Raw genomic sequence first — 12,208 nt, forward strand, 5'->3', positions numbered from 1 at the left:
TTCAACCTAGGGTCCTTTGCACCATGACCTCGAGCCAAACACCCCCCCAGAAGCCTTTTTTCCCTTGGTTGAACATTATTAAAGTTAGAGCTTATTTAGAGATATCAGCCGGATGGCTTAGTGCAGGCGCTAATGGATCCAAGGATGTATCTCGTAAATTACCCCACTAATAAAGCCCAGAATGGTACCAAACTTATACAGTAGAACAAATAGGTTCTGTACTCATAAAACGAGGCATTGTAAAGTTTGTAAGTACATCAGGAGTTTATTTAAATAACACTTGCCTGGCGGCTCATGCTACTGCTAACCCGGACGTCGAGGTCACTTCCGTTATTTGGGAAAAGCACGTAAAAGTCCTGGCAGAAAGCGATGCATAAGGATGTAGTGTAACAACGCCCATTTCCAGGAATGCACTAATATATTGTTGGTAGTACCAGTAACAATTATTAGTTAAGACTAAATTGTCAACACTTCAAAAAAAAAAAAAAGGGCGTCATTTCGCTTCAGAAGGTCTTTATTAACCCCCCGGAGCCGAGTGGAGAACTTTTATGATGGATAGATGCACTTTTATGGACTTCAAAACAGAAACGGCCATTCACTGCCATTATAAAGCTTGGAAGAGCCAGGACATTTTTTTATATAACTCCGATTGTATTCATCTGAAAGAAGAAGAATGTCATATACACCTAGGATGGCTTGAGGGCGAGTAAATCATGAGCTAATTTTCATTTTTGGGTGAACTATCCCTTTAAGTGGACTATTCTCTGTCTGTACTATAGAAAAGCTCATTTCTATGTCTCTCCATGTCTCTCAGGCCTCTTGAGAGAGGCTGGCGTAAGGGAAAGGATGGTGCTCTGGTTCAGCCTAAAGTGCGCTTACGGCAGGAAGTGGTTAGTGTGAACGGTCAGCGGCGTGGACAGCGCATTGCTGTGCCCGTTAAGAAACTCTTTGCCAAGGAGAAGCGTCCTTACGGGCTCGGCATGGTGGGCAGACTGACCAACCGCACCTACCGCAAACGCATTGACAGCTATGTGAAGAAACAGATTGAAGACATGAATGACCACAGGTATTTAACAGCATTGTGTGTGGTGCTTGGTGTTGACTATTGAGATTGCATGATGGTCTCTGGATAGATAGATGCATGTTGTGCATTTACGATAACCGGACGTTATGAGTCATAGGTGTCTGTACTGGGTGATGAATTGAGTTCTTTTATCCCACAGGCCTTTCTTCACTTACTGGATCACCTTTGTCCATTTGCTGATTACCATCTTGGCAGTTTCTATCTATGGCATTGCACCTGTGGGCTTTTCACAACATGAGACAGTTGATTCTGTAAGTAAAATGTGTTTTCGGTTTTGTTGCATTGTGCTTGTGTTTATTATGGTGTGTAACAGGTTGTCATCTGTTGTAGGTCTTACGAAACAAAGGGGTTTATGAAAATGTCAAATTCATGCAGCAAGAAAACTTCTGGGTTGGACCAGACTCGGTAAATATATTTACAAAATTTAAACATATGGATTTGCCTTAAAGTTTGTGTAAATTGTAATTGTGCTGCTATGTCTGTATTTATAAAACAAAATAATTTAACCACCTTGGGACCCGAAAAACAACAAAAAATGTCCTTAAAGAGATGCATTTAGCCCTTTTGTAGGTTACCAATATTCTTTTTATGTTGTTTGAGGTTTTAAGTGCATGTGTAATATTATTATAAAATTGTGTTTTTTAATAGCCTGGCTAACGTCAGACCACTTTCTCTTTGAGACGTGGTCTGGATACTACATGTTCATTTTCTCGTATTTGAGGCGTGGTTTACGAATGCCCAGAGCCGTTTATTGGGCGCTACGAATGTCTATCAAATGCGCCTGTACGTAGCTCATAGCCAATCGTTTCAAATTATACCAGATGACGTATGTAGAGCGACAGATATTCAACGAAGAAGACGACGATGGGTCAGATTTATGTGTACACCAGAGAGTCCTGCACGGGTCCGATTTTGTAAATCCGCACCCGACCCGTTTTCTAACAGCAGCACTAATAAAAATCTGCACCGACCCGCTTAAAATAGAACCGACACCCGACCCGCACCCGAAATAAAATCAGTTTAGACTATCACATTATAGACACACTTACAAAAATGTTTATTGCCAGGTCATACAGAAGTTATTACACGACAATTAACACAAGGACAACTTCAGCCGAAGCTGTCAAAAGGCCGATACATGAAGAACATGGCTAACGTTACCACACAAATCGAACAGACGCGGCTACACCACTATATGCCACACAATTTCGTCTAGCCTACATCTGACAATTTTGGGTTCAAACACGCCCTGCACACCACACATACTAACAGTGTTAAATATGAAAAATACCGTTCGATAGAACGGCTTTGTTACCAGTTATCTGCGTGCTTCCTCAGGGATGAAGTTCCACATTTGCGGCTATCCAACACGAAAATGTTTGCAGCAAAGCTTTTTACAATATTTTCTTCAGATAACTCCAAATTTCTCCCACACACTGGACTTGATTTTTGATGACGTATTGTCGACAACTTTACAATCTCCACTAGCTATTCTTTTCTTCAACTCCTCAGCATCTATCTCGACGACTGCAAGCAGATCGCGCGCGCGCGGTTATGAAGAATTTTTAAAAGTGGAAGTAGCCTAGGTAACGTTATAGATCCTGGGAGGGCGTGGCGCGTCGGCACAAATAAACTGATGTGGATTTTAAATTATTTTATCAACTTGAAATACAGGCATATTTTTGTAGATGTGTTTGCTTGCTAAACTAAATATGCATATATTTTTACGTCTGTCATGTTGGATCCATAGATAAACAAACTGCTTCGGTGTGTCGCATATACTTCGTCATCGTCTTGCTGCTCCCTCCCCGTTCTGTGATTGGTTCCCTATTTCAGGGGAAAAATTAGCCCATGGTAGCCAGACTACCTTGCAGCGTGAATAAAATCGCGCTGCTCAAGGCAGTATGGGGAAACCCAGGCTAGTTTTTTAATATTATTTAAAAATACTTACATTTATTACAAAATGCTGTTTATAATTGTCTTATATCAGTGTTGTTATTAGTAACTATAAGTAATACTGACAAAAATAAATGGTAATACTTTACAATAAGGTCAACATTGGTTAATCTTATATTAACTAACATTTAGCAATATATTTTTATACAACATTTAATAATCAGTGTCAATTTTAATGAATAAAAATGCAGTTCTTCATTGTTTATTTTAATTCACAGTGCATGAACTAATGTTGACATACTTTTAAAAACTTTTAATTATTTATTTTTTAAGAAAAAATAAAGAATTATTTTTAATTGTTATTTCATGTTAACTAATGTAGTTAACTTTAACAAATGAAACCTTGTCTGACGCTAGATAGAAATATTGGTAACGCTCTACAATAAGGTCATTTGGCAACATTAGTAAATGCATTAATTAACAAATAGCAATACATTTGTTACATTATTTATTCGCATAAAAATACAACAGATGTTGGCTCAGGTCTGTTAAATAATATTAACAGATAGAACTTTTGATTTTAAAAATGTATAAGTAAATGTTTTAGTAAATTAGTGTATTGGTAAGTTTATGAATGCTTCACAAGTATTTTTCATTGATAGTGTGTCAACAAAATGAACATTATTGTAAAGTGTCATCGAAATATTTAATAAATAAAATTAAAATAGCAATAAATACTATAATAGTATATAAAAACAAAACTAAAATAATTTTGTTTCCATTTGAGTTTAGCGCGTTACCATTACGCTCTTGCCTAATCTGCAGTTGTTTGCCTGTCCTGCAGGAGGCGCTGATTCACCTCGGTGCTAAGTTCTCCCCCTGCATGCGTCAGGATGAGGAGGTGCACCAGCTCATCCAGGAGAAGAAGGACAGCGAGCGGCACTCGGCGTGCTGCGTCCGTAATGACCAATCAGGCTGCTTGCAGACCTCTCAGGAGGAGTGCTCGGTCAGTTCCCGTTTGACCTCGCATGTCTACATTAATGTGTGCACTCGACCTATTTTTACACAAATGTCCCTGTAATATTCGCAGAGTACACTGGCATTATGGGTAAAGTGGCCTCAGCACCCAAGTGCTCCGTATCTAGAAGGGAAAGTGCGTCAGTATGGCTCTGTTTGCCATCAAGACCCCAGGTACAATTCAAACCCTTTTTACTCTTTTACCCATTCACACCGCCTGCGGCCTGAATAATCTTATTTCACACATTTGTGATGTTAGGATTTGTCTGGAGCCTGCCTCGGTCACTCCTCACGAGTGGCCTGATGACATCACCAAGTGGCCGGTGAGTGACGGTTTCTTAACGGATGACTAATATGAACACTCATTATTGCTTCAGTTTAATACTGTTATACACCATTTTGCTTTCTGTCAGATATGCACCAGGTACAGCACAGGGAACCACACTAACCTGCCACACATTGACTGTGTCATCACTGGCAGACCCTGCTGCATCGGAACCAAAGGAAGGTGAGGAGAACCTGCAACACACACCATTAGATATTAAGTGATTCAAATGAACTAACAAAGACTGATAGCAGTGACAAATATTAATCCATTCCATAAAAAAATGCAGTAAACATCTACTGTAAATAGGGCAGTCCAGCGTTTAAAATGTTTAAACCGATCAATTACATGATGTGCCGATTAATTTATCTACTTAATCGCACATCAAATTTGGCTGAGAAATTACCCCCAAAAGATCATTTAAAGGGCACCTATTATGACTCTTTTCACAAGATGTAAAATAAGTCTCTGATGTCCCCAGAGTATGTATGTGAAGTTTTAGCTCAAAATACCCAACAGATCATTTTTTACAGCATGTTTAAATTGTAATTTTTTGGGGCTCAGAAAAACGCGCTGTTTTAGTGTGTGCCCTTTAAATGCAAATTAATTGCTTCTGCACGGCACAGGGGGCGGAGCCTCACGAGCTCGCGCTCAAAGTCAGGACAATCTCATCTGATAATATCAGAACAGAAACTCTCAGTTGCGGTGTTCATTTCGACTCGGAGTCGGACAATAATGCCCACAGAGCCAGAGAATATATGCTGTATGGACATAGAACAGGTATAGTTTAGTTTAATTATGGTTATAACTTATTTGTCATCTGCTTTTATCCACTAATACAAGCCTGCTGTAGCAAAACCCATCCGAATGATGACCAAAATATACTGACGAGTTCAGTGAAGTTTATTGTACATCACACAAAAGATGAGCGTTAGTTTTACTCCAGAGAATCTCTGTAAGAGCTGAATAAACACAGTAAAAGAAGTGCGCATTAAAGTCTTATCCATAAACTCTCTCTCTCTCTCTCTCTCCCTTTCATTATCAACAACATACACAGCGAAGTACACAAAACACTCGTTACAACTAACAGTAAACAAATTTACACACCTTTTCAGTGGGTGCTAAATAAACTGGTAAACCTTATATCCGTAAAATGACTCGAAGAGCTGTCATAAAGAGCGCGCTCGCACTTTCATTTCTTCCGTGTCCAGTCACGTTAGGCCTGTTGCTCCGGAGAGTGTAAGCTTGATCACAAACAGTACAGATCCATCCTTGAGTAACAACGGGAGTAAATGAAGACTGCTATGTTCATTCTTACATCCATCAACAACACACCTCAATCGCTTAGGAGACATTCTTGTCTACAGCTGCTCAAGCGTCGAACAATGGCGGACTCTGTGTCCAGCTCACTCAGGGCGGGTCTAGGCTCAAACTGACGTGTCACTCAACAGTCGTGGGAGGGGCCTGCTCAATTCTACGTCACATTGCGCCGAATCTGAGAATAGCTCATTCTGAGACAGTGCTTATTGAGATTGTAAAAAAAACACTGGGTGGATTTTTATCATTCTAGGGTGGTTTTGCTCACACACTGCCAACACACATTTATGTTCAAACACCATGTAAAAGTGAATTTTGCATAATAGGTGCCCTTTAGAGTCATTATTGTGTTAAAAGAGAAAAGCATCTGGTAGACATTACAGAAAGTATCTTTAGAAATAAATATTTTATTTTATTCAACATAATATTTACTACACAAAACTTTAAGGCTTCAATGGCCATGGTTTCTTTTTCAGAAGCTGCCTCTGAATTGATATTTAGATACAGTATATTTACAGACCAAAACAGTTTGGTTACCAACATTCTTCAAAATGTCTTCTTTTATGTTCCGCAAAGGAACATACAGGTTTGAAATGACATGAAGATGAAATGTAAATAAACAAAATTTTCTTTTTTTGGGCAAACAATCTCCAATATATGAAATACATTTTTTATTGAGATGAAGCTCTAAATAAGAAACTAAAACTACCAGTAGGTGGCGGTACATTTTTACAAAATATATTACAATGTTCTAGTGTTTGGATGTTTTAATACAAAAATATTACATATTGTGCCTTTAAGTCGAGTTAATTTGTCAACCATTTGGCTTCTCCATATTGTATGGTTTTGTTTTTTGTTTCGTTGTATGTATTATTACAGAGTGACTGTATATTGTAATATGTTTATATTATCCTATTATTATAAGTTTCTTTTATGAACTTTTAACAATGTGCAAAGGAATCATTACAATATTTGGTACTGGGTTACAAACAAACTAATATCTCCAAAATAAAAAAAACTAACACAACTTAAATTGACATTTCAGCATTTTGGAATTATGAACATATAGACTAGATCGGTGGCTACAACTAAAAAAGTAAGATGAAATTCTGATAGCTTGTAATGTAAATCAGTGAGATTATATAACAGTATAGCAAACTACATAAAATACATAAATATCAGTTGCCACTCCATATCTCCCAATAATGTCTTAGTAAGATGATATGTAAATGCTTTAGTTTTATGATCAAGGCTCTTTAGTTTTAATGTGGGTGGCAAAATATATAATGCAATACAATACAATGATGATTGAGAGATGTTCAAATAAAAGTTCTCAAAAGCCTGTTGTATCATCTACCATGATTTTTCAAAGAAATGTTGTATGGATAAGTCAACCTAAGTTGCTTCAGTCCAATAAGTGTATATCTTGAAATATTACTAACAATATAAAAGTTATTCTTTCTTTTTACTCTATAAAAATAAATCTAGATTTCACAGGCCTTTTACTTTCTAAAAAAGTATTAACTATCAGATAGATTATATAGGTTTTTTTTAGCATATCATTCATCATGTTGATAATTTAGAGGCCTTAGAGATTTGCAAATCATATATGATACAGTAGGCTTTATAGGGTTAATAACCCCTCATGTAATGTTAATCACAAAAAATTTGAATTTGAGTTGTGATGCACTCTTATTCATGAAAAAATGGAAGGCCTCATCTAGCTTTGGATGGTGTTATGAACGGAAAAATAAATCTTCAGCGTTGAAATAGGAAGGAAATCAAGCTCTGAATTAGCAGATGATTTAGGTTTTAAGATAATGAAAACATGATCGAAATTCAAATAAAGGTTTCCAAACGTTTGACTGGTAGTGCATCTCATGTTGTCCTTTAGCAGGTCAAATTGAAAATAGTGTCAATTGTGATCTGCACAGGTGTGAGATTACATCAAGAGAGTATTGTAACTTCATGAAGGGATACTTCCATGAGGAGGCCACATTGTGTTCCCAGGTCAGTGGACATTTCTTCTTGTTGACATATAAGTTTAGATCTTATACATTCTGTTGATTTATCTAGAGCAGTACAGTAGTGCAATACGCAGTTTTATAAATTGCCAGCAGGGGGTGTAAAGAGCCACATCTGTGCAAGTGCCTATAATTAAAGTGTACAGACATTTAGCTATAAACTGTAATTTGTGTAATTATGGATAAAACTGATTATCCGCTCTCAGGTGCATTGTATGGATGATGTGTGTGGCCTCCTGCCTTTCCTGAACCCAGAGATCCCGGATCAGTTCTATCGGCTCTGGCTCTCTCTCTTCTTGCATGCTGGGTGAGTAGGAAGTGTGATCCGTTGCAGGGGGCCCATTGTGAATTTCGCAATGAAATGCAGTGTCAGATTACTTATCCTTTCTGACTGCTCTTTCTTGACAAAGGTAAAGCCTTGTTTGATTGATTGTGAAAGTCTCTTCCTCTCTGCAGGATCCTGCACTGCCTGGTGTCTGTGTGCTTCCAGATGACCATTCTGAGGGATTTGGAGAAGCTAGCGGGCTGGCTGAGAATCTCCATCATCTATATCCTCAGTGGGATTACAGGAAACCTCGCCAGTGCCATCTTCTTACCGTACAGAGCAGAGGTACAGCCTCATGAGTCTGGATCAGGCGTCTTAAAAACCACACATTCAGTAATGAGATCATTTAAATCCAACCTGCAAATCAATCTCACTTTTTGCATTGGCCTTTAATGTTATCCTGTAGTTCTTGTATTGTTATACAGCATTATACAGTATGGATATTTACATTTATTTTTCAAATAAATGTTATTATTTTAAACTTTCTATTCATTAAAGAATCCTGATGCATCATGGTTTCACCAAATACTGTAGCACAACTGTTTTCAACATAGATAATAATAAGAAAGCACCAAATCCGCATATTAACTTACTTTATTTCGATGGTCCACTTTAGACATTCTAACTATAAGTAACTTTGCAACTACATGTTAACTATTATTAGAGTACTAGTAGACTGTGTTTAATATTAGCTAACACTTTATTTTGAGGCTTCCCCAACATACATTCTACTAACTATAAGGAACTTTGCAACTACATGTCAACTAACTCATTAGAGTATTAGTAAACTGTAGTATAGGCCTACTGTTAGAAGACTTGTTAGTAGAAATATTTGACATGTAGTTGCAAAGTTACTTATAGTCAGTAGAATGTCTATTGGGGAAGCATCAAAATAAAGTGTTAGCTGATATTAAGTAGACAGTCTACTAGTACTCTAATGATAGTAGACATGTAGTTGCAAAGTTACTTATAGGTAGTAGAATGTCTAAAGTGGACCGTCGAAATAAGTGTTACCGCATATTAGAATGATTTCTGAAGGATTATGTGACACTGAAGACTGGAGTAATGCCGCTGAAAATTCAGCTTTCCAAAACGCTGACAAAATCTAACTGACCTCAAACTATTTTTTTTCCCCCATGGCTTATTACAGGCCTAAATCACGGGTGTAAACGTGCAGTTCCAACCTAGATGATGACAACTTCCATCAGTCAAAAAAAAAAGTTACATGCATGTGCATTCTAAAAATGTCTTAATGATGAGTGTGCACTGCATTTGATGAATTACTTCTTAGCTGTTAGTAATATATGTTCTATAAGTAGCCAGTGTGTAGTATGTAAATAATCTACCAAGTTAGAATTGACAAGTGATCTAGTTGTCACTGGGATTTAAGGGATAGTACCGTGTCCATCCGATGTGCCGATGTTTGCAGAAGTATGTTCACTTTTATGAATACTGCATAAACGAACATAATACTCAATTGAAACAGCTTTTCACATATTATATAGCACCTAAATAGGCATTTTCACCTGGTTATGGTCCAACCATGTTAGATTTATATCCCTGGTTTAGTTGCACCAGCGCAGGAACTCGTTCAAGCCATAGTAACCCCTTCTCTGTCTTTCCAATGCCAGGTGGGTCCGGCTGGCTCTCAGTTTGGCATCTTGGCCTGTCTGTTTGTGGAGCTGTTCCAGAGCTGGCAGATCTTGGCACGGCCATGGAGGGCCTTCATCAAACTCTCATGCATAGTGCTGTTCCTCTTCGCCTTCGGCTTGCTGCCCTGGATAGATAATTTCGCCCACATCTGCGGCTTCTTCTCAGGCTTCTTCCTTTCCTTCGCCTTCCTGCCATACATCAGCTTCGGCCGCATGGACATGTACCGCAAACGTTTGCAGATCCTAGTGGCACTTACTCTTTTCCTGGGCATCTTCTCCGGTTTCGTCGTTCTCTTCTATGTTTACCCCGTCAAGTGCGAGTGGTGTGAGCTTCTCACCTGCATCCCGCTGACGGACAAGTTTTGTAATAAATACGACCTCAATGCTCACCTCCACTGAGGCCTTGCAGAAGAAGGGCTGCAATGGAGGGCAGTTGGTCGCCAACTCCAGCTTTTCTGCAGGCCTGGACTGATTTCATTCTTTTTTATATAACATCCTTTATAAAGAAGGTTTTATTGTTTTTAATTTCTCCGGCTCAGAGAAGAGCCCGCCCCAGGAGGGAAGAATATTAGTTACGCCAATAGTGCCTTTTCACACAGTACCAGCTACTGCAATATCTGAGTCAAACCTGTAATGTCTGTAGTGCTACTGCAGTGGTAATATTCGGTAGTGTTTTAGCTACCTGATCACATGTAACACAAAATACAATGTGAAGAAATCACTAAGTCTGCCTTCGTTTTTTTTCTGGTCATTTTTTCTGCTTAAAATAACGGTTCTGTTCTAGCGAGCTGCCTACGTAGTCAACATTTTTATTTGCATAGGGACAATACAAAAAAACATTTAATTTAAAAAGTCTAAAAAAAAATTAGGCTAATTTGCATCTCAAGTAGTTCGCATAGGCGCCGCACCCAATCCAACGTCTGTTCCAAAAAAGGAAGCAGCATAATTATGCTGTCTTCTAGGGGAGGATCACATGTGTCCTTTGTGGGGAAACCAGTCCCATAATGCATTAAAGCAAGCTAATTTCTATACTAATATTCATTTGATACTAAAAAGTATCAACAAAAAGAGTTAAAGCTATTTAAAAATATATAGAGGAGATGAACAAAAGTGACAGTGAAGAAGACATGTACAATGATAAAAAATAATTTTCTTTTTCAGTTTCCACAAAAATATTAGAAAGCATAACTGTTTCCAACATTGATAATAATAAGAAACGTTTCTTGAGCACTAAATCAACATAGTAGAATGGTTTCTGGAGGATGATGTGATACTGAAGACTGGAGTAATGATGTTGAAAGTTCAGCTTTGCCATCACAGGAATAAATTACTTTTTACAGACTTTTTGATCAAATAAATGCAGCGTTGGTGAAGATAAAACACTTCTTTCAAATACATAAAAAAAGACATACCGACCCAAACTTCTTAATGTTTGTAGGCTATATAGTTACTGATCAGAATTATTGGCACCCCTGGTAAATATGATCAAAGATGGCTGTAAAAATAAATCTGCATTGTTTATCCCTTTGATCTTTCATTCAAAAAATTTGCTAAAAATTAACCTTTCACTGAAGTAAAAGAATTTAAAGTGGGGGTAAATCACAATATGAGCTAAAAGTTTTTCTTCAAAACACGTTGACCACAATTATTGGCACCCCAAGAATTTTTTAGGAGTAAAATATCTCTGAAGTATATTCTGATTCATATTTATATTTTTGGAACATGAAATTGTCTAGCTATTTCCCAGGAGTATAAATGAGGAAACACAAATTCCCTTAATCATCCATCACAAAATCACAAAAATGAGCTTCACAAAATAGAAAGTGGCTGTAAGAAAACTGCTAAAGCATTGAAAATTCCTATTTCCACCATCAGGGCAAAAATGAATTAGTTCCAGAGTTTGAGTGGCCAAAGACTCTTCAAGGATCACAGATGGAGAATTGCAGAGATTAGTTGAGTCTTGGGGTCAGAAAGCCTATAAAAAAAATTATAATAAATCAAACAACCCCTACATCACCACATGTTGTTTGGGAGGGTTTCAAGAAAATCCTCCTAGCTCATCCAAAAACAAACTCAGTTGTCAGACACGACTGGAACATCAAAAGGGATGAGGTTCTGTGGTCAGATGAAACAAAAAAAGAGCTTTTTGGCTGCAAACCCACCAGATGGGTTTAGTGCAAACAAGGATAAAAGGTACTCCATGCCCACTGGTACTCAATATACCACTGGATCTTCAATGTTGTGGGCCTATTTTTTTGCTGGAGGTCCTGGACTTCTTGTTTAGATATACACAGTATCATGGATTCTAGCAAATACCAACAGATAAAAAATCAAAACCCGAAGGCCTCTGCTAGAAATCTTATAATGGGCCATGGTTGGATCTTCCATCAGGACAACGATCCAAAACAAACATCAAAACCAACACAAAAATGTACCACTGTGTGAAGCTTCACAGAAATCACAAAATGAAGCTTCTGCCAAGGCCATCCCAGTCCCCAGACCTGAACCCTATAGAAAACAAGTGTGGTGAACTGAAGAGAAGAAGCACCAACATGGAGCTGGGAATCT

General features: G+C 37.9%; 1 protein-coding gene across 3 annotated transcripts in view; it reads left to right on the forward strand.

Annotated features, from left to right (window-relative positions):
* rhbdf1b (rhomboid 5 homolog 1b) overlaps nucleotides 1-10,070 on the forward strand; it is a 40,497-nt gene extending 30,427 nt beyond the window's left edge. For all 3 annotated transcript variants that reach the window (XM_079851420.1, XM_079851421.1, XM_079851422.1), the window contains 11 exons: nucleotides 815-1,066; nucleotides 1,224-1,335; nucleotides 1,415-1,489; nucleotides 3,825-3,986; nucleotides 4,071-4,171; nucleotides 4,257-4,320; nucleotides 4,411-4,505; nucleotides 7,574-7,649; nucleotides 7,870-7,970; nucleotides 8,120-8,273; nucleotides 9,620-10,070. In XM_079851420.1, coding sequence (XP_079707546.1) covers nucleotides 815-1,066; nucleotides 1,224-1,335; nucleotides 1,415-1,489; nucleotides 3,825-3,986; nucleotides 4,071-4,171; nucleotides 4,257-4,320; nucleotides 4,411-4,505; nucleotides 7,574-7,649; nucleotides 7,870-7,970; nucleotides 8,120-8,273; nucleotides 9,620-10,039 — 1,612 coding nt within the window. In that variant the 3' untranslated portion in view covers nucleotides 10,040-10,070. The remainder of the gene's footprint in view (nucleotides 1-814; nucleotides 1,067-1,223; nucleotides 1,336-1,414; nucleotides 1,490-3,824; nucleotides 3,987-4,070; nucleotides 4,172-4,256; nucleotides 4,321-4,410; nucleotides 4,506-7,573; nucleotides 7,650-7,869; nucleotides 7,971-8,119; nucleotides 8,274-9,619) is intronic.
* Nucleotides 10,071-12,208: the final 2,138 nt, after the last annotated feature.

The sequence above is a fragment of the Squalius cephalus genome, assembly GCF_949319135.1.
Source record: "Squalius cephalus genome assembly, chromosome: 19".
Classification (NCBI taxonomy): domain Eukaryota; kingdom Metazoa; phylum Chordata; class Actinopteri; order Cypriniformes; family Leuciscidae; genus Squalius; species Squalius cephalus.